This window comes from Coregonus clupeaformis, chromosome 19 (genome assembly GCF_020615455.1).
Source record: "Coregonus clupeaformis isolate EN_2021a chromosome 19, ASM2061545v1, whole genome shotgun sequence".
Classification (NCBI taxonomy): Eukaryota; Metazoa; Chordata; class Actinopteri; order Salmoniformes; family Salmonidae; genus Coregonus; species Coregonus clupeaformis.
In genome coordinates, this window is record NC_059210.1 from 35,520,350 (window position 1) to 35,547,473 (window position 27,124).

At 42.1% G+C, this 27,124-nt stretch overlaps 1 protein-coding gene across 4 annotated transcripts; it reads right to left on the reverse strand.

Annotated features, from left to right (window-relative positions):
* On the reverse strand, positions 1-26,721 carry LOC121532046 (ceramide kinase). 4 transcript variants are annotated; one of them, XM_041837690.2, is made up of 14 exons: positions 26,361-26,720; positions 18,480-18,524; positions 10,472-10,606; positions 10,222-10,344; positions 9,891-10,016; positions 9,152-9,218; positions 8,416-8,561; positions 6,782-6,856; positions 5,906-6,058; positions 5,693-5,798; positions 5,433-5,518; positions 5,110-5,315; positions 4,484-4,695; positions 1-2,789 (listed from the first exon to the last, which is right to left on the reverse strand). In XM_041837690.2, the coding sequence occupies exons 1-14, from the start codon at positions 26,509-26,511 to the stop codon at positions 2,702-2,704; spliced, it is 1,719 nt and encodes a 572-aa protein (XP_041693624.1). In that variant the 5' UTR covers positions 26,512-26,720; the 3' UTR covers positions 1-2,701. The 4 variants fall into 4 exon arrangements, with proteins under 4 accessions (XP_041693624.1, XP_041693625.1, XP_041693626.1 ...); XM_041837691.2 differs by lacking the exon at positions 18,480-18,524 and having other exon boundaries at positions 26,361-26,719; XM_041837692.2 differs by lacking the exons at positions 18,480-18,524; positions 26,361-26,720 and adding an exon at positions 25,594-25,697.
* Positions 26,722-27,124: the final 403 nt, after the last annotated feature.

The following is a 27,124-nucleotide window of genomic DNA, read 5'->3' on the forward strand; positions in this document are numbered from 1 at the left end:
TATATTTAAAGGTTTAATAGAGAGACATATGGATATGAAGAGACGGACACGTTCTTCTAAGAGATTCACAGCAAATCTACCACCAGAGGGGAGGGCAGACCCAAATACTCTTGCCTTATCTGTTCGCTGTTTCATCCTTCCATGCCTGGTGCCAAAGCATTAAATCAAGTCTGAGACCTTGGGGTTGAATAGACTATATACATTTGAAACATCTTAAATCGCTTAAGGACACCCATGGCCAATTTTATGGCTCAAGGGCCCAGATAACAGTTACTAAGACCTGCTTTACGGTGACCTCTGGCCTTAGCAAGGGTACCTAGAAGCCAAATTCCAATATTGTACACATGAAATTGTGTCATTCTGAACTTTATCCGCAACGTTATATTCCATTTTGTTGCGACTGGAGTGATACCTCTCCGTCCATTCTAGCAGCAGGCTACATGGAGAATGGAACAGCTGGATGGGGGAAACTCGAGTCGCACAAAAAGGAATATAGCGTTGCGGAAAAGATCGGAATGACACAATTACATGTGTACAACATCTAAAGACCTGCATTACTATACTGAGAGCATTTCCGTTTAAAAAATCACGTATTTGGGTGTTTTTGGAGCATTTGCTCATGTTTTTTCAGAGCCCCCGTATTGCAAAACAAGGATGAGGAAGTGAATCGCTGTTTGGGGTAACTTTCTCACAAACACGTGAAATCGCAAAAAAGTGTCTGGACCCTTGTAGAACATTCCATTTACATACAAAATACAGATTATGTTTGTAAAAAAGCTAACTTCTCCTTTAAGGTGAGAGTCTGGATGGTATCTGGTACCCCTGGAGCAGTGTTTCCCAACTCCTGTCCTCGAGAACCCCCAACAGCACACATTTTTGTTGTAGCCCCAGACAAAAACAACTGGGGCCTCATTTATCAATGTGCGTGCGCACAAAAAAGACTAAACCTTGCATGCAGCAGTTTTCCCGCAAAGATTGGTATTTACCAATTTTGAACTTGATGGGAAAGCGTGCATAGCTCCACGCAAATCTCAAACCATACAACTTCTAGTGGTTGATCTAGTGGTATTGCAAGCAAATTATGTTATTTTGGGGGAAATGGAGGTGTTTGATGCACAGGAATTATAAGAATGTTAGGATAACAAAAACATTAAAACGTTGGTCTAATGATAAAACAGATGCATTTGCCGTTGGTAAGAAGATCGCATAGCAGCATGTTGCCTAATATATTCATTTTACTTATATAGACCTAAATCATATTGCAGGACATCTCTCCTTTTCTGACGACTGGTTTATTCCCGCTACGCAACAAATATTAGGCTACCATTTATCCATCACTTATTCAATAACCAACCATGCTCGAAAGTAAATAGGTATATGACAGTATGGGTAGGCTACAGTATTAATGTGCGATAGGAGTGAGACATAATAGCCTATTAATCTCAGAGCCTATACCAAGGCAAGAGATAGAAACACAATCATCTATTGATTAACAGAATATTGAACAACAATTAGTATTTTGCATAGAAGTGTGGGCTGTAGCATTTACTTGTAAATTGTTTGAATGGACAATCAATCTTGCAGTACGCGCGGACAGTGTTTGCACTCGCTATAGGTGGCATATGTCACTGCAAAAGATTGAAATGTGATAGAATTTGCTATTACGATTTATTTTAGAAACGATCATGGCCCAGCTCCAACATCTCAAAATCATACAGCAAATGAGGGCATTGTTGTTACCATAAAAGGTGAATGGAGGGTGTTTTCCAGGTCGGGTTGTAGTGCTCGTTCACAAGCCCACAAGTATAGTATGGCTCTGATTAAAGCATGAAAACATGCGTATATGTTGCGTGCGACAGTTTGATAAATTTGTTGTGCACGCAAATCCTAGAATCTCCACGTACGCCAGAACTAAGTAAGAAATGCATGCACGGTTGATAAATGAGGCCCCTGGTTCAACTTGTCAAGGGCTTGATGATTAGTTGACAAGTATAATCAGTTGTGCTTGTTCGGGGCCACAACAAAAATATGTACTGTTGGGGGCACTTGAGGACTGGAGTTGGGAAACACTGCCCTAGAGAGTTCTCTGGTTCACCCAATATCCGATCATCCATACAAATGTATTCAAATTCATGCTTTTTAGGTGCAGGGAAATAACTTCCAACAACGCATTACTTAAAAGGTCAAAATGCATAGGGCCTATTTGAAACAAAAGTGCAAGCAGCTAGTAAAATTCAAACATCCTCTAATTAAATGTTTTCTCCAAATGCATAAATAAACAAAATGTTGTAACAGTTATTCATAATTTGGAGCATCATACACTGTAACACGTGCAAAGAGGAGTTCTACAAATGTTGAGCAGCATGTTAAGTGCTAGGTTAACATCGCTCTATTGCAAAAGGAGAGTCGAAAAGGGGGAAAGGCTACATTCAATAATGTTTAGTATTTTCATGATTTCTTCTTCAGTATAGTGGATGTGGATAGTGAACCTCTCCGTAAGTGTACCAGCACCAGCACTCTTTGAACTGTGAACTTGTGAACTCTAAAATGTGGCGGAAAAACAAAAATGGCTCCAGGTAACAAATGTCTGAAACACCTAAAAGTACATCAGAAAAAGGTAGTGCACAGGGCGACATCCTTTTTAAAAAATGCAGTAGGACTGTTCCAGTGACTTTGATAAGGTAGGGCAGCAGAGGGGGATCTATATTGCACACGGGTTGGCAAGGTCCTCAAACACAGGCTGCTCTTCGATCCCTCGCGCAAACAGCTTGATCAACTGGCAGTGCACTCTGTAAGAGCAGAAGACAAAAAAGAGATTGTTTGCTTAAAACAAAGGCAAGAAATCAAAATGTTGATTTTTTGCACTGCGCTTTCAGAAGTGGGTTACAGTGCATTCGGAAAGTATTCAGACCCCTTCACTTTTTCCACATTTTGTTACGCTACAGCCTTATTCTAAAATTGATTAAATCGTTTTTTCCCACTCAATCTACACACAGCACCCCATAGTGACAAAGCAAAAACAGTTTTTTTCTTCTAAAATAAACCAAATAAAAACTGAAATATCAAATTTACATAAGTATTCAGACCCTTTACTCAGTACTTTGTTGAAGCACCTTTGGCAGCGATTACAGCCTCAAAGCTTGGCACACCTGTATTTGGGTAGTTTCTCCCATTCTTCTCTGCAGATCCTCTCAAGCTATGTCAGGTTGGATGGGGAGCATCGCTGCACAACTATTTTCAGGTCTCTCTAGAGATGTTCGATCGGGTTCAAGTCCGGGCTCTGGCTGGGCCACTCAAGGACATGCAGAGACTTGTCCCGAAGCCACTCCTGCGTTGTATTGGCTGCATGCTTAGGGTCATTGTCCTGTTGGAAGGTGAACCTTCGCCACAGTCTGAGGTCCTGAGCGCTCTGGAGCAGGTTTTCATCAAGGATCTCTCTGTACTTTGCTCCGTTCATCTTTCCCTCGATCCTGACTAGTCTCCCAGTCCCTGCTGCTGAAAGAAATCCCCACAATATGATGCTGCCACCACCATGCTTCACCGTAGGGATGGTGCCAGGTTTCCTCCAGACGTGACGCTTGGCATTCAGGCCAAATAGTTCAATCTTGGTTTCATCAGACCAGAGAATCTTTTTCTCATGGTCTGAGAGTCTTTAGGTGCCTTTTGACAAACTCCAAGCGTGCTGTCATGTGCTTTTTACTGACGAGTGGCTTCCGTCTGGCCACTCTACCATAAAGGCCTGATTGGTGGAGTGCTGCAGAGATGGTTGTCCTTCTGGAAGGTTCTCCCATCTCCACAGAGGAACTCTGGAGCTCTGTCAGTGTGACCATCGGGTTCTTGGTCACCTCCCTGACCAAGGCCCTTCTCCCCCGATTACTCAGTTTGGCCAGGCGGGTCTTGGTGGTTTGGCTGAGTCCTGGTGGTTCCAAACTTCTTCCATTTAAGAATGATGGAGGCCACTGTGTTCTTGGGGACCATCAATGATGCAGACATGTTTTGGTACCCTTCCCCAGATCTGTGCCTCAACACAATACTGTCTCTGAGCTCTACGGACAATTCCTTCGACCTCATGGCTTGGTTTTTGCTCTGACATGCAATGTCAACTGTGGGACCTTATATAGACAGGTGTCTGCCTTTCCAAATCATGTCCAGTCAATTGAATTTACCACAGGTGGACTCCAATCAAGTTGTAGAAACATCTCAAGGATGATCAATGGAAACAGGATGCACCTGAGCTCAATTTCGAGTCTCATAGCAAAGGGTCTGAATACTTATGTAAATAAGGTATTTCTGTTTTTTACTTAACCTGTTTTCGCTTTGTCATTATGGGGTATTGTGTGTCGATTGATGAGGATTTTTATTAATTTAATCCATTTTAGAATAAGGCTGTAACGTAACAAAATGTGGAAAAAATGAAGGGGTCTGAATACTTTTTGAATGCATTGTATATTTGCACAGCAGGTTATAGGGAGTGGTGACGTACCCGACTTCAATGGCTGCATGGGGGAGGATCTCGCCGTCACAGTTCCAGCTGCTGTAGGCAGGGCTGCAGCTGCAGGCCGGGTGGTCTCGGCAGATCTGGCTGAAAAGCCGCTTGCCGTTCTCCCTCAGGTCCAGCTCTGAGTCGCTCTGGCAGTGGCGCGGCGTGAAGTGGAAACGCCGCACACGGTGCACTTCTACAAAGGTCATGTCAAACTGAAGGGGAAAGAGACAGAAGGTAATGTCAAACTGAAGGGGAAAGAGACAGAAGGTCACGTCAAACTGAAGGGGAAAGAGACAGAAGATCACGTCAAACTGAAGGGGAAAGAGACAGAAGGTCACGTCAAACTGAAGGGGAAAGAGACAGAAGGTCATGTCAAACTGAAGGGGAAAGAGACAGAAGGTAATGTCAAACTGAAGGGGAAAGAGACAGAAGGTCATGTCAAACTGAAGGGGAAAGAGAGAAGGTCATGTCAAACTGAAGGGGAAAGAGACAGAAGTGAGAGAGTGAACTCCCTGATACAGGGAATTGAAGTGTTAACCATCTCATGCAAACACTCCTATGGACCCGGGTTGGAGTAGCCATAAAAAACATGACATCATTGCAATAGCCCCATCCAGTGTGGTTACCTGGTCGTATTTGCTGGTGTGGCGTAGCAGGTGGCGCAGGAAGTTGAATCGGGAGCACTTGCGCACGAGGATGAGGTCGGTGGTGCCGTCAGCGAGGTGGGCGGCGGGGGACAGGCCCTTGGGGCTACGGGGACAGGCACAGCTCATACTGGCCGCGTTGATGGCCAGGAATTTCCCTCTGATCACCCGCCATCCCCCTTCGTATTCTGGGATAGAGCAGAAATAGAGGTTGGTGCTTTGAGGTAAATGCATAGTGTAGGTTTTTGTAGAGACCCATGGTGTGTGGGCTTGAGGTTAATTGGTGTTCAGCCAGAAATACTTACCACTGTCTGAGACATCTGGATCAGTCTTGCAAATCTCTGGGGCGTCCTCGGAATACAGCTGTCCGTTGTGTTGGCATATGAAGCACCTGGAAATCAGGGATGGAGTGAGGACAGGGGAGAATGGAGTTGGCTAGCCAAATGAGCAATTTGCTTTGCACCATCTAGATGATATTTACATAGACAAACATGGGTATAATACTAAACTACACAATTGGTTGTGGATATTATTGGACAGGTTGCATTTGTCCAGTTGTACATACCCAGCTCTACACCTGGTCTTGTCTCGTGGTGTTCCCAGTATGTCAGTTGCTGGTAGAAAAGACACAGTCCCTTCATAGTAGTGATGTGTGAGAAACGTCTTAAAACCTGCACAAACAATAGCATACAATATCATTAGCAACCAATGGCAACAGTCTACCGCAACAGTATCAAAGTGATGTTTCCTAAGTGTTAAAGCTACTCTTCTGACCTACCTGAAAAGTCGTATCTGGCTGGTCCCATCCATCGTTTCCTCTCGCTGTCTGCCAGCACGTCGCCATAGAAACCGTACCCAAGCAGGGACACAGAGTACCTCAGGAATGTGTTGTTGTGATGGACCGAGCACACGTCCATTGGCTGGGCATCTCCTGTGAAGACACGCCCCAAAGTCTAGTATGAGTGATCCTCCACAGATAATGTGTGTAGTACAGTGTCCTACAAAGGTTGTGACGGATTTGTGTATTTTTACTATAAACATACACACCAGTGGAGGCTGGTGTGAGGAGCTATAGGAGGACCGGCTCATTGTAATGGCTGGAATGGAATAAATGGAACGAAGTCAAACATGTGGCTTCCATATTGTAAATGAGCCTGTCCTCCTATAGCTCCTCCCACCAGCCTCTACTGATACACACCAGTGCTTGAACACACCCACCCACATGCGCTCAAACTCTGTAGCTCAATTGGTAGAGCATGGCGCTTGTAACGCCAGGGTAGTGGGTTCGATCCCCGGGACCACCCATACGTAAAAATGTATGCGCACATGACTGTAAGTCGCTTTGGATAAAAGCGTCTGCTAAATGGCATATTATATTATATTATTAACTCACATACACGCCCACTCATACACACACCTCCAGCAGTTTCCTCTTATCAGCTGAGTGTGTGGTAGGGTTAGCATAGAAGTAACAAACGTGACACACATTTCTATGCACAATAGAGTCCTGGGGAATTACCTGGAACAGTGATAAAGGTGGCTTACGCTACTTATCGGTGCAGTATAATTTCAGTTACACTTCCTTTAGAGTCACTTTTAAAGGCATTTTAATGGGAAGTGCTGCCAATATTTCAATATGGTTAACTGCACTCACCCACTATGATGTGTAAGGCTGAGGTCACAGGATCATTGATGCCTACAGTTGCATAGCAGATGCAGTCCGTCGAACCTGGATAACACACACAGAAACAATGGTACCTTATGTTTCTGACTACACAGAAAAAAACTCTGCAGTGTGTGTGCGTAGAGCAAGACAGAAAAGTGGAACGTGGAAATCAACACACATAAGATACCGTAGTGTACATGAAATGGACCTCATCGTTGAAGTATTCGTTTGTAAACAGACACAGTCAGGTCATAAACCGTGACACGATAAGATGGGGCAACTTGTCAACATCAGCTATTGATAGCTTATGATGTGATCATTGCCACGGCCGGTCCTGGCCGTTCTGCTGCCCTAGATGATACAAATGAAATTGCTGCACCTACAAGAATAAGCAAAATGACGTTGAAAAGACGTCTAAAAGACGTATTCTTCCAGACGTTGAAGGTAGGTTCATTTTCGGTTCTGAATGAAAGTTGAAAATAGGTATTTTCTGGGCGTTGAAAATACATATTTTCCAGATGTTGAAATCAAGTACATTTTCGGTTCTGAATGAAAGTTGAAATGATGTAATTTATAGATGTTTAGGCCAAATCAAGGCTGGTCCATACCGGCTAAAATCTGAACCAAACATTAACATCTATGATTGGTTCATCATGGTTCAGAACGGACCAAAAATAAAAGTCAGTGGACGTGGAAATCAAGGCCGGTCGGGAATGAACAAAAGAAAAGTCCAAAAGATGTCAGCATCGTTCCGTGCTTACTGAGGTATAGCCTACAGCAGGGATGGGCAACTCCAGTCCTCGGGGGCCGGAGTGGTGTCACTTTGCCCATCCCTAGTCAACACAGCTGATGAAACTAATTGCATTCTAAACTGAAGCTCATGATTAGTTTATTATTGGTGTCAGTTGTGTTACCTGGGGCAAAAGTGTGACACCAATCAGGCCCCAGAGGACTTGAGTTGCCCATTCCTGGCCGTACATTTAATTTTAGGAATGCCCATCTATGTGGTAGGCCTACAGTTTGTAAAACACCCAAAAAATAGACAGCAGGTCCAGACAGAACCAAAAAAAGACGTCGGTGTCGGTCAGCGCTTACTGGGGTGTTGTCTACCATGTCGGCCCCAATGGAATTTTATCAATGTCCATCCATGTGGTAGGCCCATTTTATCTCCAGCCTGTAGGCTACAGAAAAGGCCACATACTATTTCTACCATACGCTATATCTGCTACATGATTTATGTTAGATACTTTTTTTGACAGAATGTTGGTGGAGCGCCGCAGCAATGCGACTCTCCAACAGCACCCTGGAGAAGCGCACTGGGAATGGACAAAATGAATATTTTGCGTCCTTGCCTTTGACAAAGTGGGCACTGCTTATCATAGGGCGGCATCAGCGCTCACCTAAAAAGCCCACATGCCACTGGTTGAGAGAAATTGTCATTTTTGGGCAGAATTATGTGAGGTTTTATGTGTTGTTGTAGGTGCTTCTTGGTCAGTTTAGCTCAGAAAATGCCGCCCTCGTCAATCTCATTGGCGGCCACCTAACGCTGCCTAATGAGCGGGCTGGCCCTGATCATTGCTGTGTCAAAATAGTGGTATGTGTGTGAGTGTGTATGCTCTAACCTGCGGGTATAATGCCGATGCGCAGAGTGCAGGGTACCAGCTTCTCCTCCGGGCTGTTCTGGTCCACGCCGTTGTCCCTCTGGGTCCGGGAGACCAGGCCATGAACTATCTCACTGAACATGCCGTCCCCGCCCACACACACCACTCTGCATTGAGGTCAAAGGTCAGGTCGCACACAGAGGTCAAAACAACAACACTAATGTTTTTGTTTGCTGTTTGAGAGGAAGAATATACTGGGCCTGGGGTGGTTTTTAGTTCAACTCTGAATTTGTGACGTTTGGGCTGAAAACCAGACTACAAAGAGGGGCTTCCCAGATATACTTTTGATTACTATAGCGACAATTACATTGAGAACCTAACAAACCGGGAACATTATCTCTAGTTAGGGTTTAATTTAACATTAGGATGACAACATCCCAAAAACATTCAAATATTGTTTTAATTTTTTCCAGAATATGTTTTAAATTAAATATGTGCACAACATATGTAACAACAACCACCACAGAACATTCCCTTAATGTTCTTATTAGGTTTCTAGGTAACGTAATAACAAAAGGTTTTCTGGGAAAGTTCTTGCAACATCAGGCGAATATTTTTATACAAACATTGTATAATCATCAGCTCAACTGGACAGTTTTTGTGTTATTAGAACTTTTGGGCCAACCAAATGAATAATCTGGGAACATTCACAGAACCAATTTTGGTTTGCTGGGAAATGTCTCCAACCATGACTCACCCATCATATTGCTTCAACTCAGCCTCTGTCCTCAGGTGGTCCCTGGCATGATTGGCATGCTCTGTAACTATGACAACCAACAACAAGGAAGGCGTTAGATATCTCAGCATGATTTACATTTTTCTTTCAAGTGCTTCCTGTAGATGGGATACACTTGAAAAGTTATGATTTTCAATCAATACATTGAACAGGTTTACAATCGACTAGATGATATCGCTTGACGTTTTTCTAATTTGCACTATAATCTGCAATATTTTGGACTATGGGAGTAATCATTCACTAGCTTGGAGTAATATATCGACTAAGCATTTTCCCTAAAGAATTCTAGTCCCAAAGCAGCAATTTACTTTCTCTAACCATTATAACAATTTGTAGCTAAAGGAATAGTTTGATTTTATGATTTCGTACCCACCTTGCTCAACTATCAATATCTTGATATCAACCCAAGCTTCTATACTGTTGGAAATACAATTGGTCATAATTTGTGACTATGAAATTACTATGTCCACAGTGGTTCTCCAGTCTGAGAAGTAAAACGGATGTAAAGTAATCCAGTATTCATCGACCATCAGCCTTTCCATTAAGGAACTGGGGTGATGGATGGCGGCCGTAAATGATGTCATAATCCTGTGCGGCCTGAGAGAGCTTGTGCCCATTTGCCTACAGTGAGAAATGTGACTTGGCCCATAAACACTCATCTTTTATTAAAGCATGGTTAATGTTGTTGGTGGGAACTCACCAATCACGTCCGTGGAGATGGAGGCACAGGTGAAGAGAGGGGCGACTTTCTGCTCGTAAATGCACTTGCCTTGCTGCTTGCCCCCATAGGGGTTGATGTACACCAGCAAATGCTTGGGTCTGCTGGCTACAAAAAGTAAAGTGAAAGATGTTACTGGTTTGTCCAGAGAGAAGGGCATGTGACATGGTAAATGTAGGCTGCAGGCTGAGTAACAGTACAGACTGAGGCCCATACTCATTTCTGAGTTAGCCATGCAACTAGACTTCACAAAGCATATTCAGTGAACGTAACAGTGTACACTGAACACAGAGTCAGTAATACTCAGCCATACTCAGTGCTGCGAGCTGCCCTCTGATGGTCTGGACCCACTGCTGACACAGTGCCCCCTCTAGACAGTGGAAGGTGACGTCACTACACCGCCAGCGGTGCTGCCAGGCTCTCTCCACATAGGACACTGTGGCAGGGGGACACAAAGGGAGTGACGGGAGAGAGGCTTAACAGAATATAGATTTACTTTGCCGTATCATCTACCATATTGAATCTAATATCGGTAGATTGCTCAAGATCGTCAACATTCTTACCTGTGAATGCATATGGATAGGCCTCAGTCGATTTCTGAGGCATTTTCTGCCACCTGCCGTCATCTTTCGTCTTGCTGTCCACATCGAGCTCCCTGACTGCTAGGATCTCAGACACTGACACACTGTGGCTGGTACCTGTTAAACACACACCAAATCAATCCGTCACAATGTGGAAGAACCAGAGATGTACCTTTTATAAATTAAAATCTTAGAGAAAGGGAAAGAACACACACACACACACACACAGATAACGATCTATTTTCAAGCCTTTTTTTAAATCATCCCAGCCAAACAAACTGGTCTGGCTGTATCAACTACAGCTTGGAAAGCGTCATTCTAATTAAGTTTAATGTGATGAAATGGGAACTTTAATGGACTAATTAACAGTTTGATTTTAGCATTAGGGTGGAGTAGGGTTGTGGCGGTCATGATATTTCGTCAGCCGTTGATTGTCAAGCAAATAACTGTCGGTCTCACGGTAATTGACCGTTAATTAACATAAACACAAGCCATTTTAAAAAGTCTAATAAATCCATGTAATATAGCCTACACCTTCACAATAAATGCATTATTTATTTTAGACAGGTCTAAAGAAGCATGATATGAAGAAAATGTAGTCTATTTCAGAAGAACAGAATAGCATACTCTGAGTTGTCCTTATTTTAGGTCCTGATGTGGCTATGCCAAATGGCTGTGGGCTACACTAGTTCATTTAGCAGACAAGATTTGATTATAATTCGTGGAATTATTTTATAGTATGAAGAATATAATCAAACAAAGATGAATAAAATATACATATTTTCTCCAAATTATTTGAGGGAGTGCGCACATGCAGCAATTCTATGTAGAGCGGTTAACAAATAAATAGGTACTCCTCTATGCTAAATTTAAAGTTAAGGGCTATAAACATTGGGCTATATGTTTTGATTTGTAATACATTGTAAGGCTGCATAATGAGACTAATGATGATTTGAAAAAAGTCGCTTGAAAGGCATGAGCTCTGCTTAGTTTTTTGCTGTACACACTCCAATAGTCTCACATTCACAATTTGACAAGCACTTCATTATGCCTCGAATTTCACAGCGGCATCCCCTTTGTGGCCGTAATGCATCCTAAAATAATCCATGCCTTTTGCGGCCCGGAGTGCTGCGTTGTGCCCTTCTCCTAGAGTGTGCTGCGCAATCCAAAACGTCTCTCACTCACACGGCTCTCCGTCACTTGATCGGGTCTTTCTCACAGGCTACAAGTTAAGACACACCAGGGACGCAAATGTGCGCGTCCTTATCCAATTCCAAGGTGCATATTGAAGATGTTGGAAGAACTGTCCACATTTACTTTCGTCAGCCAACAAGATGAGTAGGCCTAACGAACAACAAAACACTAGCCTATGTCAATCCACTATCCCCCATAGTACAAAAGTTGACATATTCTATGCTGTGCAATAAATAAATATTCCAAACATAGTCTGGGACAGTTGTGGGACGCGATAGATCCCAAACTAATACAACCACTAGCATCCCAATTTTTTTTTTATGCAATGTGGCTGACGCAACAGGTTAGAACCTTTAGCTTAAAATGTTGATAAACTATTAGGCTATTTCTTCACATTACAAGTGCAGCAATGCTTACATGGCATTAGGCTATAAGCGGCAATGTTCCATTAGCGGGAAAACACCATTATCAAAAGTGACCGCAAATGCAAATATGCATGTAATGCTTTTATTATAAAGGTGCATTTTTATGGTGTAAATTATCTTCCCTAAACTTGAAACTCATGTGGCGCTTATATATGCCAGTTAGGCTCTACACGCCTTGTAAAGCAGATGAATATGCTTAATTTTAAGAAGATATTTGGCCACTTTAGTTGTGATTCAAACCTTATTAAAATATATAGGCCTATAGACTAGGCTACATGAGGTGTGCGACTATGACTCGAACAAGTCGCAAAAAAAAGCCATTGTTTCTTATGCTGGGCATCATTCACAAGTGATAATAATAATACTTTTTAATGGAATATCTACATAGGCGTACAGAGGCCCATTATCAGCAACCAGCAGTTCTGTGTTCCAATGGCACGTTGTGTTTGCTAATCCAAGTTCATTATTTTAAAAGGCTAATTGATCATTAGAAAACCATTTTGCATTTACGTTAGCACAGCTGAAAACTGTTGTGCTGATTAAAGAAGCAATAAAACTGGCCTTCTTGAGACTAGTTGAGTATGTAGAGCATCAGCAATTGTGAGTTCGATTACAGGCTCAAAATGGCCAGAAACAAATAACTTTCTTCTGAAACTTGTCAGTATATTCTTGTTCTGAGAAATGTAGGCTAATCCATGCGAGAAATTGCCAAGAAACTGAAGATCTCGTACAACGCTGTGTACTACTCCCTTCACAGAACAAGGCAAACTGCCTCTAACCAGAATAGAAAGAGGAGTGGGAGGCCCCGGTGCACGTTATTTGTTTCTGGCCATTTTGAGCCTGTAATCGAACCCACAATTGCTGATGCTCCAGATACTCAACTAGTTTCAAGAAGGCCAGCTTTAATGCTTCTTTAAATCAGCACAACAGTTTTCAGCTGTGCTAACATAATTGCAAAAGGGTTTTCTAATGATCAATTAGCCTTTAAAAATGATAAACTTGGATTAGCAAACACAAAGTGCCATTGGAACACAGGACTGATGGTTGCTGATAATGGGCCTCTGTACGCCTATGTAGATATTCCATAAAAAATCAGCCGTTTCCAGCTACAATAGCCATTTACAACATTAACAATGTCTACACTGTATTTCTGATCAATTTGATGTTATTTTAATGGACAAAAAAATTGCTTTTCTTTCGAAAACAAGGAAATTTGTAAGTGACCCCAAACTTTTGAACGGTAGTGTATGTGTATATATATATATATATATATATATATATATATATATATATATATATACATACATACAGTGGGGAGAACAAGTATTTGATACACTGCCGATTTTGCAGGTTTTCCTACTTACAAAGCATGTAGAGGTCTGTAATTTTTATCATACTGTGAGAGACGGAATCTAAAACAAAAATCCAGAAAATCACATTGTATGATTTTTAAGCAATTAATGTGCATTTTATTGCATGACATAAGTATTTGATCACCTACCAACCAGTAAGAATTCCGGCTCTCACAGACCTGTTAGTTTTTCGTTAAGAAGCCCTCCTGTTCTCCACTCATTACCTGTATTAAGTGCACCTGTTTGAACTCGTTACCTGTATAAAAGACACCTGTCCACACACTTAATCAAACAGACTCCAACCTCTCCACAATGGCCAAGACCAGAGAGCTGTGTAAGGACATCAGGGATAAAATTGTAGACCTGCACAAGGCTGGGATGGGCTACAGGACAATAGGCAAGCAGCTTGGTGAGAAGGCAACAACTGTTGGTGCAATTATTAGAAAATGGAAGAAGTTCAAGATGACATTCAATCACCCTCGGTCTGGGGCTCCATGCAAGATCTCACCTCGTGGGGCATCAATGATCATGAGGAAGGTGAGGGATCAGCCCAGAACTACACGGCAGGACATGGTCAATGACCTGAAGAGAGCTGGGACCACAGTCTCAAAGAAAACCATTAGTAACACACTACGACGTCATGGATTAAAATCCTGCAGCGCACGCAAGGTCCCCCTGCTCATGCCAGCGCATGTCCAGGCCCGTCTGAAGTTTGCCAATGACCATCTGGATGATCCAGAGGAGGAATGGGAGAAGGTCATGTGGTCTGATGAGACAAAAATAGAGCTTTTTGGTCTAAAGTCCACTCGCCGTGTTTGGAGGAAGAAGAAGGATGAGTACAACCCCAAGAACACCATCCCAACCATGAAGCATGGAGGTGGAAACATCATTCTTTGGGGATGCTTTTCTGCAAAAGGGGACAGGACGACTGCACCATATTGAGGGGAGGATGGATGGGGCCATGTATCGCGAGATCTTGGCCAACAACCTCCTTCCCTCATTAAGAGCATTGAAGATGGGTCGTGGCTGGGTCTTCCAGCATGACAACGACCCGAAACACACAGCCAGGGCAACTAAGGAGTGGCTCCGTAAGAAGCATCTCAAGGTCCTGGAGTGGCCTAGCCAGTCTCCAGACCTGAACCCAATAGAAAATCTTTGGAGGGAGCTGAAAGTCCATATTGCCCAGCGACAGCCCCGAAACCTGAAGGATCTGGAGAAGGTCTGTATGGAGGAGTGGGCCAAAATCCCTGCTGCAGTGTGCGCAAACCTGGTCAAGACCTACAGGAAACGTATGATCTCTGTAATTGCAAACAAAAGTTTCTGTACCAAATATTAAGTTCTGCTTTTCTGATGTATCAAATACTTATGTCATGCAATAAAATGCAAATTATTTACTTAAAAATCATACAATGTGATTTTCTGGATTTTTTGTTTTAGATTCCGTCTCTCATAGTTGAAGTGTACCTATGATAAAGATTACAGACCTCTACATGGTTTGTAAGTAGGAAAACCTGCAAAATCGGCAGTGTATCAAATACTTGTTCTCCCCACTGTATATATGTGTGTGTGTGTGTATGTATGTGAAATTTGTTTTGATTTAGAATGGACCATTATCATGCACCTGTATCGAAACGGGCAGCGGGAAAAAAATACATGTCATCTATGCACTTAAATAGCGAATGGAGGACGCGTTTCCCCGTGGTTTATTTTCATGCCAGCCAGGTAGGCTATACTCCTGTTGTAAATATAAGCAATGTGCTTAATATTAGGTAAGTTGAGAAATAAATATAGTAGGCCTATAGAAAGTTGATGGGATCCTCCTCTTTTTAATAGAGGCCATCACTATGTTTTCTCCCGCAATTGCATAGCCTATAGAAATGTTGCTCAACATCAGCTTATGGGCTCTCATGAAGTGTTTGATTAGATTTTCGAACACATTTGCATTGATGTCAGATTGATTAGAGGGACAATATTCCTGAGTACCAGGCAGTTATCAAGTATGGTAGGCTACTAATGACCAGCAGCAGCATCAGTGCTTGGAGAAGCCTAATTAGCGTGACTAAGCGGTCACGTGGAATTTGACTGCCTTCATGACTCGTGACCACGCTGTGGCGGTAATACGGTCACCGCAACAGCTGTAGGGTGGAGCTAGTGTTGGGCTAAGAAGGCAGGGAGTGGGAGAGCCATTAGTCTTGTATGTCTGACGACCGCCCCTGCCATAGAAAGCACTATTGATGGATAACAACACAGCAGGGGAGATTATTTGAAGGAAGATGAGATCTTTCACTATAGACCAAACAATACCATATTGTTAGCGCAATGCCTACATTAATGGTGCCTCTTACTACCAGCCTATGGCCCTTTCCTGCAGTCATCATCATGATCATGATCCGAGTCTGCATTCATTTGACTTTGTGCCTACTGCCAAGCGCAGTTCTATAACAGCTCTATAGGAAATCAGAGCAACATGAATGACCTCTGAGTGACTTCTATGTTGATCATTCATTAATGCACTCCATAAAATGGCCTGCTGTGGCACGATAGAGGCCATAAGAGTTACATTATAATAAAAATAAACTAACTTTCTGCCTGCATACCACAACCCAACTAGCTGAACTCGAATGCAGTTTGTGTGCTGAATTAAGTCACTTTTCAGCTTTCAAGACCTGTTTATGACATGTCACTACTATGATATTGTCCCCTGTAAGATCAGTTGGTAGAGCATGGCGCTTGCAACACCAGGGTTGTGGGTTCATTTCCCACGGGGGGCCAGTATGAAAATGTATGCACTCATTAATTGTAAGTCGCTCTGGATAAGAGTGTCTGCTAAATGACGTAAATGTAAAATGTCATATAGTTTGATGAAAGTCTACCATTGCCGGACGTGCCAAAAACCCCATTGGCTGAGGAGCGTAAATAGAGGCCACTACAGAGGAGAGGTATGGTGCAGTGACTTGGCTCAACAGGCTGCGAGGCGCTATCCGTGTATCTTTATACACAACCCTGAGGACACAGATTATGTGACAACAGGCAGGGCGGGAGAGGGGTTTTTGGAGAGGTTTTAGTGTGAGGAATAATTAAATACACAGATGAGTGATAGAGAAACTTCAAAAATCCTGAAGCCCTTGTCATACAACATCCATGGAAGAGTTACGTTCACAGATGTCAAGTTAGGATTCAGGCCAGGGTGCTAAGACAGACAGACACTAAAGGGCATGACTCCAGTCACTTTTATGTGTATGGCTTTTTCTTTGCACAAACTCAAGTCACGAGCATAAAACTGATCTGGCTAATGATTACCTCAAAGAGAGACTCAGTTGATGGTGCTAGTCCTGACCTCAATGTCACCCAGGACCTAACTGAGAAACACGGCACAGAGGGAAGGCCAACGGTAACAACATGCTGGAAACAGTCACCAGAGAGCAATTAAAGGGGCAATCTGGGATTGGTAAATGAACTTTTGGACTTCATGAAGAATATAACGTATCAATGACTAATGAGCTTAGATAAACAATATTTTTTACAACTTTTTTGTAAGCAATATAATTGTAAACAAGAGCTGTATAGCTTCAAACATGGTTAAAACTATACTTTTGATCTCATGGATGGTCAGTCTTTGCATCCAGAGCTGTATACCAAAACGGTGTTAATGAAAATGAAACAATGTGAACCATTTCTGTCTGGGCCTAGACACACAGCAGTGTATGTATGAATCACTGGGATGATGCCCCATGCATTTACATAACTTACCCACCGAGGGTGCAAAAGCCTCAGTGAAATCTCACACTGTTGCACAATGGGATGAAAATGCTACACAATAGCAGGAGGCCAGAGCAATACAAAAGTGGAATGACATGGCAAATATCAGTTTATATTAGCACGAGAGAGAGAAAGAGAAAGAATGAGAGGGAGATAGAGAGAGAGCTCTATAAGAACAAAGGATAATTTCAGCTATAAATTCAACTGCTCTGGTTCACGGGCCCTGAGGGTGCCAGTAACATAAAGCCGGTTCGAGACTAAGTATCACATTGGTCACGTTGCAATGCACAGCCTATTCACATTTAATGATGAAGCAAAGTGGCAACAACAGGACACAGGAGTGTCATTGATCTGTTTGCTACAGGTTGTTAACAACAGATGGCTCTCCTACCCCGGTGGACGTATGGAGAGGCCAAATGAAAACCATAAATCAACTGTGATGACTCAGCATATTGTAGGTGTTAAACACACACACGCGATGCAAATAACCAGATCATTTTGAAGTCATGAGCATTAAACCGGGTCCAATGGCTCCAAGTTGAAGGGAGACATAGCAGCAACAAAAAAACAACACCTTAAACAGAACCGTGCGAGATACAAAGAGCAGGGACAGGATAGACCTATGATATTACATTACGGAGAACTGAACCCCCATTTGCAGTCTATCTCCTCACACTGCAGAATGCCCTAAGGGCTGCGATCCCTTTTACAAACCAGGTCAGGTCAAACCAATTAGGTCAGAGAACATTTTATGTTCACAATGTTCCCCCTTTTTCACACAAACATGCTGCAGAGAATGTGGTTCATCACGTCACTTTTCTTTAGATATTGTACCAACACATCTCCATAAGACTTCCTTGACCACACGTTGTACATACTTACCAAGATCGTGAACGTACAGAGGCATTCATGATGTGTGTGTGATTCCCTGTGGGAACATCACTGTTGGCTGAGGGCAAGAAATCACAGCACACTCCACTACAGCTAGGAGCACTAGAGTCACCACTACACAAGCAGCTAACTGTATTTGATGTAGGCCTACATAGGCTAAATAGGAAGTTCAGGAGACTTCTTTTCATAGCAAATGTTTTTAATTTAATCTTGCCAACTTTTCTGTCTTCTAAATGTGATCTGATCTAGAGGAACATTGATTGACTGATGGGGGACACCAAATACAGCTGGCAAAAGTATTTCAAACTACTCACTCTAGCGAACATATTTCGCCCAACTCTTTGACCACATTGTGGTAAGTGCTCCTACCTGACTCTCCTTTGCCTCTGCGGTGAAACTTAGGAAAACAGAAACCTGGAAGGGGAACAGTGGAGTTATTGTGGTTGGTTGCACCAAGATGAGCAAATGCTTGATATTTCCATTTTCCACACAGGAATATTTACATTTTTCAGCAGAATAAAACTTTCAGAATGTCCTGCATTGACTTGCTTTACAGCTTAGCCAGGGGAGTTCAAAGTTAAGCGAGCGTTTTTCTCAGTAAACCACAACCATGGCGCCACAATGAATTCATTGGAGGCCAAGATGCAGCAGATTTTGTCGCTGAAGTCAGTAATGTGTTCGAGTTATGGAGCCAGCATTTGATTAAGCAATCTCTACTCCGAGATAAGGTCTTGCATCATTTGATCCCTTTCAACTAGAGAATGGAAAAACATAATCTTATGAGAAAGACTTCATTCCCTTTTCATCTGGAGAGATGATCATTTCAATAACGCTCCTTGCGATTGCTCATTTTCAGGACTTATGTCCTTGGAACATCCAGATATCTCTGAATTGAATGCTCTTTTTTCAGCTCATGAAATGAATAGGCTCGACTGCAAAGCCCATCCATTCTGAAATAAATGGAGAGACCTTTGGCAGCCTCATGATGTAAGATGGCAGATAGAAGGCATCCAAATGAACTAACACGATACAGGGAGGCTACTAGTCTATCTCTAGGCAGATACAGTGCATTCGGAAAGTATTCAGACCCCTTCCACATTTTGTAACGTTACAGCGATATTCTAAAATGGATTAAATAAATAAAAATTCCTCATCAATCTACACACAATACCCCATAATGACAAAGCGCACATTTTTTTTTTTTACAATATGCTATGAGACTCGGAATTGAGCTCAGGTGCATCCTGTTTCCATTGATCATGCTTGAGATGTTTCTACAACTTGATTGGAGTCCACCTGTGGTAAATACAATTGAAATGGACATGATTTGGAAAGGCACACACCTGTCTATTTAAGGTCCCACAGCTGACAGTGCATGTCAGAGCAAAAACCAAGCCATGAGGTCGAAGGAATTGTACGTACAGCTCCAAGACAGGATTGTGTCGAGGTAGAGATCTGGGTATCAAAACCATCCTTCTTAAATGGAAGAAGTTTGGATCCACCAAGACTCTAACTAGAGCTGGCCGCCCGGCCAAACTGAGCAATCGGGGGAGAAGGGCCTTGGTCAGTTCCAGAGTTCCTCTGTGGAGATGGGAGAACCTTCTAGAAGGACAACGATCTCTGCAGCACTCCACCAACCAGGCCTTTATGATAGAGTGGCCAGACGGAAGCCACCCCTCAGTAAAAGGCACATGACAGCCCGCTTGGAGTTTGCCAAAAGGTACCTAAAGGACACTGACCATGAAAAACAAGATTCTCTGGTCTGGTGAAACCAAGATTGAACTCTTTGGTCTGAATGCCAAGTGTCACGTCTGGAGGAAACCTGGCACCATCCCTACAGTGAACCATGGTTGTGGCAGCATCATGCTGGGGGATGTTTTTCAGCGGCAGGGACTGGGAGACTAGTCAAGATCGAGGGGAAAGATGAACAGCACAAAGTACAGAGAGATCCTTGATGAAAACCTGCTCCAGAGCGCTCAGGACCTCAGACTGGGGCGAAGGTTTACCTTCCAACAGGACAACGACCCTAAGCACACAGCCAAGACAACACAGGAGTGGCTTCGGGACAGGTCTCTGAATGTCCTTGATTGGCCCAGCCAGAGCTCGGATTTGAACCCGATCAAACATCTCTGGAGACCTGAAAATAGCTGTGCAGCGACGCTCCCCATCCAACCTGACAGTGCTTCAACAAAGTACTGAGTAAAGGGTCTGAATACTTATGTAAATGTAATATTTAAGTTTTCAATTTTTTATAAATTTGCAAACATTTCTAAAAACCTGTTTTCGCTTCATCATTATGGGGTATTGATGAGGGGAAAAAAACTATTTAATCCATTTTAGAATAAGGCTGTAACCAAACAAAATATGGAAAAGGCACTGTATTTCGTCCATATAAGAAGCCATTACATAAGTATTACAGGATAATTTGATTTTGTTCTGATAACTTACAGCTATTGCTATAACAATGTCACATAGGTGTTCCTTTTGTCAAGGTGGGAAAGGTCAGTGTGGAGTGCGATTGAGATTGCGTCATCTGTGGATCTGTTGGGGCGGTATGCGAATTGGAGTGGGTCTAGGGTTTCCGGGATGATGGTGTTGATGTGAGCCATGACCAGCCTTTCAAAGCACTTCATAGTCATTTAGGCAAGAATCCAGGTGAAAGCTATGATCCCTTACTTATGTCACTTGTTAAATCCACTTCAATCAGTGTAGAAGGGGAGGGGACACGTTAAAGAGGGGTTTTTACGCTTTGAGACAATTGAGACATGGATTGCGGAACACATGACACCTTGTAAAGTCCATGCCCCGACGAACTGAGGCTGTTCTGAGGGGGGTGGGCAACAAAATATTAGGAAGGTCTTCTTAATGTTTTGTACACTCAGCGTATATGAGGCAATTTAGCAATTAGGATTCGTTATCTGTAATAGCTATGATAAATCAGGCATTGTTTCGCACCGTTGGCATATAGATAAATGCAACATATTTTTTCCAGTGCAGGCAAAATAGCTTATTTTTTCCCCCATTTCAGTACTCTAAAAGAAAATATGCGAGTACTTGAACAGTCCAAAAATGTCAAATGCCCATCCCTAGTATAATACAGTACATTATTGTGTACTCAACTCTAGTGTGCTCTACTGTGTACTGTTCTGAAGTGGGGTTGGGTGGTTTCCAGATTTTCATATCATCATACCGTCCTTCTCTCATTCCGGGATTTACGGTATTACTGTCTTAGTACACAAGGGGGACCCCAAAAAAACGTAAAAAAGAACCATTGGGCATCTGTTACCAGAATGCTAACAAAGTTAGCTCAAGTACTAGAGAATTTCCATGGAGGCTGCTACTGAATGTCATTTTTGATGAGTTTGGACATTTATAAGCGAATGAACAAGAGACACTGAACAAAATAAAAAAGTTCACACATGCTTGTCTGCTCTGAAGCAGTATGCGTACACACTGTGTCTGTATGGAGTCGCTAGGGCAATGGGCCTGCCTGCTCTGCTCAGAGGGGCCTGCCTGCTCTGCTCAGAGAAGAGGGGGGAAGCAGACGGGCCGAGAAAGGAGAAGAGAAAAATAGCAAGGAAATCAAGATAGTGGCAGCTGTACAGATAACTCCTCCAAAGAGCTTTGACTTCTCAAACACGGCAGAAAGCTTACACAATGATGCACCGTCAACTTATTAATTTAATAACTTACTTAGATAAGTAGCAATTTTTCACGCGGGAAAAACACGTAAGAAATATCTTCCTGCATTTTGTAAACGTAGATCTAAACTGCTTCTTATTGTAATTTCTGCTCGGCATCACACAAATTATGTGCTTCAGTTGCACTTCTCCACTTGGATGAGAATTCACAAATGGGCATTCCATCAGCAGACAGCTCTCTGACTAATGTGTAGCTTTTTTCTACCTTTTTCTCGTTGTAGCCAGCCAGCCTACTTATCTACATTTACATTTTAGTCATTTAGCAGACGCTCTTATCCAGAGCGACTTACAGGAGCAATTAGGGTTAAGTGCCTTGCTCAAGGGCACATCGACAGATTTTTCACCTAGTCGGCTCAGGGATTAGAACCAGCGACCTTTCGGTTACTGGCACAACGCTCTTAACCACTAAGCTACCTATCTCCGGTAAAATTCAAGATTACCTTTAAGCAAAACATTAGAAAATGTAGCTGGCTACATTCTTTCTATGATAAACATTAGAAATATGATGGCCATGCATAGTTTTTGCAAAAAAGACCTTGCTTTTTCATTGTAAGCTAATGTACTGTGTCTGCCTGTGAATGAGAGCCTGATGAAGTGTCTACTGTACTATGTGCTCTCCAAACTTGTGAAACATAGAAGTCTATGACTGATTCAGATTTGGTCTGGTCTGGACCAAATCTGAACCAATCATGGACGTCTGTGTTTGGGCCAAATCAAGGCTGGTCCGGACCAGACCAAAAATCTACATCTGTGGACGTTGAAATTAAAGCAGGTCCGGACTAGGGCTGTTAGGGTGACCGTATTACCTCCACACCGGCGGTCAAGAGTCATGACGGCAGTCAAATTCCACGTGACCGCTTAGTCACGGTAATTAGGCTTCTCCACGCTCTGATGCTGCTGATGGTCATTAGTAGCCTACCAAAAGTGCTAACTGCCTGGTACTCAGCACTCTATTGTCCCTCTCTGACATCAATGCAAATGTAATCGAAAATCTAATCAAACACTTCATGAGAGTCCATGAGCTCATGTTGCGCAACATTTCTATAGGCTATGCAATTGCGTGAGAAACCAGAGTGATGGCCTCTATTAAAAAGAGGAGGATCCCATCAGCTTTCTATAGGCTAGGCCTCCTATATTTATTTCTCAACTTTCCTAATATTAAGCACATTGCTTCTCTTTACAACCGGAATATAGCCTACCTGGCTTGCATGAAAATGAACCACAGGAAAAGCGTCCTCCATTCGCTATTTAAGTATTTTCACTGCCTCTGTTTCGAGACAGGTGCATGATAATGGTCCATTCTAAATCAAAACATATATTAAGACAAGATTAAATCAACAAGTGTGATGGGTGACAATATATCACTTGTGAATTTTTTTTGCTACACCCACAATAACATCTGCTAAATATGTGTATGTGACCAATAACATTTTGATTTGATGATATATTATCACTTGTGAATGATGCCCAGCTTAAGGCAAGAAACAGCGCATGCTTTTTTTGGCTACTTTTTTAAATCATAGTCGTACACCTCATGTAGCCTAGCCCATCGGCCTATATGTTTTGATAAGGTTTGTATCACAACTAAAGTGGCCAAATAACTTCCTAAAATGATTAACATGAATCTGCTTTACAACAGGTGTAAAGCCTAACTGGCATACATACGCAGTGTGTGAGTTTACATTTTGGGGAAGATAGTTTTCCCCATCAAAATGCACCTTTATAATAAAAGCATTACATGCATGATCGCATTTGTGGTCACTTTTGAGAATGGTGCTTTCCTGCTAATGGCGCATTCGCGCTTATATTGTGAAGAAATAGCCTAATAGCCTAACAGTTTATCAACATTTTAAGCTAAACGTTCTCATCTGTTGCATCAGGCTCATTGCTTAAAACAGGTTTTTTGATGCTAGTGGTTGTATTAATTTGGGATCTATTGCATCCCACAACTGTCCCAGACTATGTTTGGAATATTTATTTCTCGCACAGAATAGGTCAACTTTTATACTATGGAGGATAGTAGATTGACATAGGCTAGTGCTTTTGCTGTTCATTAGGTCTACTCATCTTGTTGGCTGACGAAAAGTAAATGTGGACAGTTCTTCCATTATCTTCAATATGCGCCTCGGAATTGGATAAGGACGAACGCAGTTGCGTCCCAGATGTGTCTCTCTTCACTTGTAGCCTGTGAGAAAGACCCGATCAAGTGACAGAGAGCCATGTGAGTGAGAGGAGCTTCGGCACGCAGCCGGAAGAAGGGAATTATAATTATTATATTCAGCCCAAGGGCACAATGGCCACTGGCCACAAAATGCATGGATTTTTTTTAGGGGGCATTACGGCCACACAAAGGGGATGCAGGAGGGAAATTCGAGGCTTCAAGTGCTTGTAAAATTTTGAATGAGAGCCTGATGAAGTGCGTACAGCCTGCTGCACAAAAAAATCTAAACATATAGCCCAACATTTGTATCACAACTAAAGTTACATAAATAACTAAATTAAGCATATAGGAGTACCTGTTTATTTGTTAACAGCTCAACACCAAATAGCCACATGTGCGCACTCCTTTCTATTTTATTCAGCCATGTTCAATTGTATTCTTCATACAATAAAATAATTAAAATAATGCCACAGAATTCTAAACAAATCTTGTCTTCTAAATGAACTAGCGTAGCCCACAGCCATATGGCATTGCCAGATCAGGGCCTAAGATAAGGACAACTCAGAGTATGCTATTCTGTTCTTCTGAAATAGACTACATTTTCTTCATATCATGTTTCTTTAGACCTGTCTAAAATAAATAATGGATTTATTGTGATGGTGTAGGCTATATTATATGGATTTATTAGACTTTTTAAAATGTAGATGTTCCAAAGGCCTGCATCAGTGGCTTGTAGGCTATGCGTGGAAGCCAAGAGATGCTAAATGTCTTTATGTTGATTAACGGTAAATTACCGTGAGACCTTCAGTTATTTGCTTGACAATCACCGGCTGACAAAATTCTATGACCGCCACAGCCCTAGTCAGGACCGCACCAAAAAACTACAACTATGGACGTTGGCGGACTGACACAATTTCAACTACTTTTCAACGTCCATGGACGTCCGGTGGATAAGGATGCACTTTACAGTAAATGGAAAGAGGGGGCTCATGCATAGGTGTCATTTAGACCCGGGAGAGGTGACATTAACTGGAGAAAGAGAGAAGAGAGAGGCACACTTGTTTGACCAGAGGACAGAAAGAGAAAACTGTTGAGGTGAACATAAGAGCCTAATTTTGAGTTTTAATCAGTTAATAATTCATAAACCAAATAGATATCAGCAAAAACACTAACTATGTGATAGGTCTAACTTTACTTGTTACATCTGTGCCCTTATTTTAAGTGTTTCTAAAATCCCCTATGGGAAAAATGAATGTGGAAAAACGATTGAAACCATTTCCTTGTTTGACCGCTAGGTTTTATGGTTATTATGACTCATACTGTGGTTCTCTATATGCTTTGCCCCTCATCTGAATCTCAAGTGACAAGGGATTTGCTATGTAGCCGATTGTTTAGACATGTGGGCCTATGTCAAACAGTAGGATATAGTTACAATTTCATTGATATGATTCTCAATAAATAACTTTAAATCTTATTATAATACATTACAGGCTAATACATACATACCAGCCTACAATTATGATGCTTTGTGCGTTTATATGCAGTGCCCATAGACTGACAACATCAATACAGTAGCCTAAAACATTAAGGCTAATTTGCAAGGGCTATGTTGGGTTATTACCGTTTGATGTGATGAAAAATGTCAACCAGCTCATAAAGAAGAACTCCGAGGCCAAATTGCGTGCCATCCAATTGACCCGACATAGAGAGGCTATCCAAGCCAGGGCCGCAGCCGCACTCCACGGACCAGCTGTCAAACAATGAACAGCTCAGAATCGGCTTGCGTTCATTTAAAATGAAGCTGGGCAATGGATAGAGGACTAAACTCCACTCCATGGTGAAGGAAGTTTATGATGAACTTCACCAACGTCCTGGAGCCGAGACAAGGCTTTGAGGACTCTAGCTCCGATTAGTTCTTCAGAAACTTCCTTCACCATGGAGTGGAGTTTAGTCCACTAGTCAATGGATAGTCTCGCTGTTATAATACACAAGTATATATAGAAGAAAAATAAAAGACTACACTAAACTGTCAATGTTCTAGTTATCGGTGTCGGATAGGCTATGGGGCAATTGACTACATCGACCATATACATCTAGGACTAACTTAGGCTATATCATTCCATGTCATTCGTTGACAATAACAATAGTGTATTGTATTTCATTAGCAAAAATGTTAAGAGCATGCAACGATGAATTTATATTGCCTATTTAATAACCTTCAGAGGATTATGTGCATGCGCACGTCATCTGTTTACGCGAATGTGGATAGCGGATATACCCAACAAAGAAAACAGGCTAAATGACCTCTCAACATCCTTCATCGTGCACGGCGGAATATTTTTACTAACATCTTTGCACTTCATAACCAGTTTATGTTTTGACACTTACCGACTTTAAATGGGTAATGTATGCCGCCCGAAACGCGTTTTTTCTTGGTCGGAATCTCTTTCCACGTCAGAAGCACACCGTTTAACGACACTTCGAAGAAGCTGTTTTTCAGTAGGAGTTGGGATGCCAACAACCTCGGTTGTTTTTCCATCTCTTCACCAAGAAGCCACCGCACTGGATAACTCTTCAGTAATTTACCGGGTTGTCGAGGCCCCTTTGTCTACAGAAGGAAACAATGTTGCTGTTTTCGACAATGGCAGTGCCACAATTGGATAGCGGATTCTTCATTCACCATAGGGGACGGACTGAACATTACGCCTAGCGTCATGACGTTTTCACATGTTGGTGCTGGAGAGAGATTTTGAAATGACCGAATGCTTGCTCTGAGAGCAAATATTCAGTGGTGGAAAAAGTACCCAATTGTCATACTGGAGTAAAAGTAAAGTTACCTTAACAGAAAATGACACAAGTAAATGTGAAAGTCACCCAGTAACATACTACTTGAGTAAAAGTCCAAAAGTATTTGATTTTAAGTATACTTAATTGTCAAAAGTAAATGTAATTGCTAAAATATACTTTAGTATCAAAAGTAAAAGTATAATTATAAATAATTTCAAATTCCTTATTGTAGTTTCCTGCAGTCAAATGACAAATCGCCCTCTAGTGGCGTCATTGGTGGAACGTTATTAGTATTTTTCATAATTTCATAATTAATAAACATTATTTAAAACCCCCCGAAAATCCAGGGATTTGTGACCCTGATT

Bases quoted from the DNA above. Each gene is read 5' to 3' on its own strand.
- LOC121532046 (XM_041837690.2), bottom strand. From the start codon at position 26,511: ATGGAAAAACAACCGAGGTTGTTGGCATCCCAACTCCTACTGAAAAAC. The intron at 18,525-26,360 runs GTAAGTGTCAAA...TTCCCCTTCCAG, and splicing joins ACATTACCCATTTAAAGTCG to GTTTCTGTTTTCCTAAGTTT. The intron at 9,219-9,890 runs GTGAGTTCCCAC...TGGTTGTCATAG, and splicing joins CATCTCCACGGACGTGATTG to TTACAGAGCATGCCAATCAT.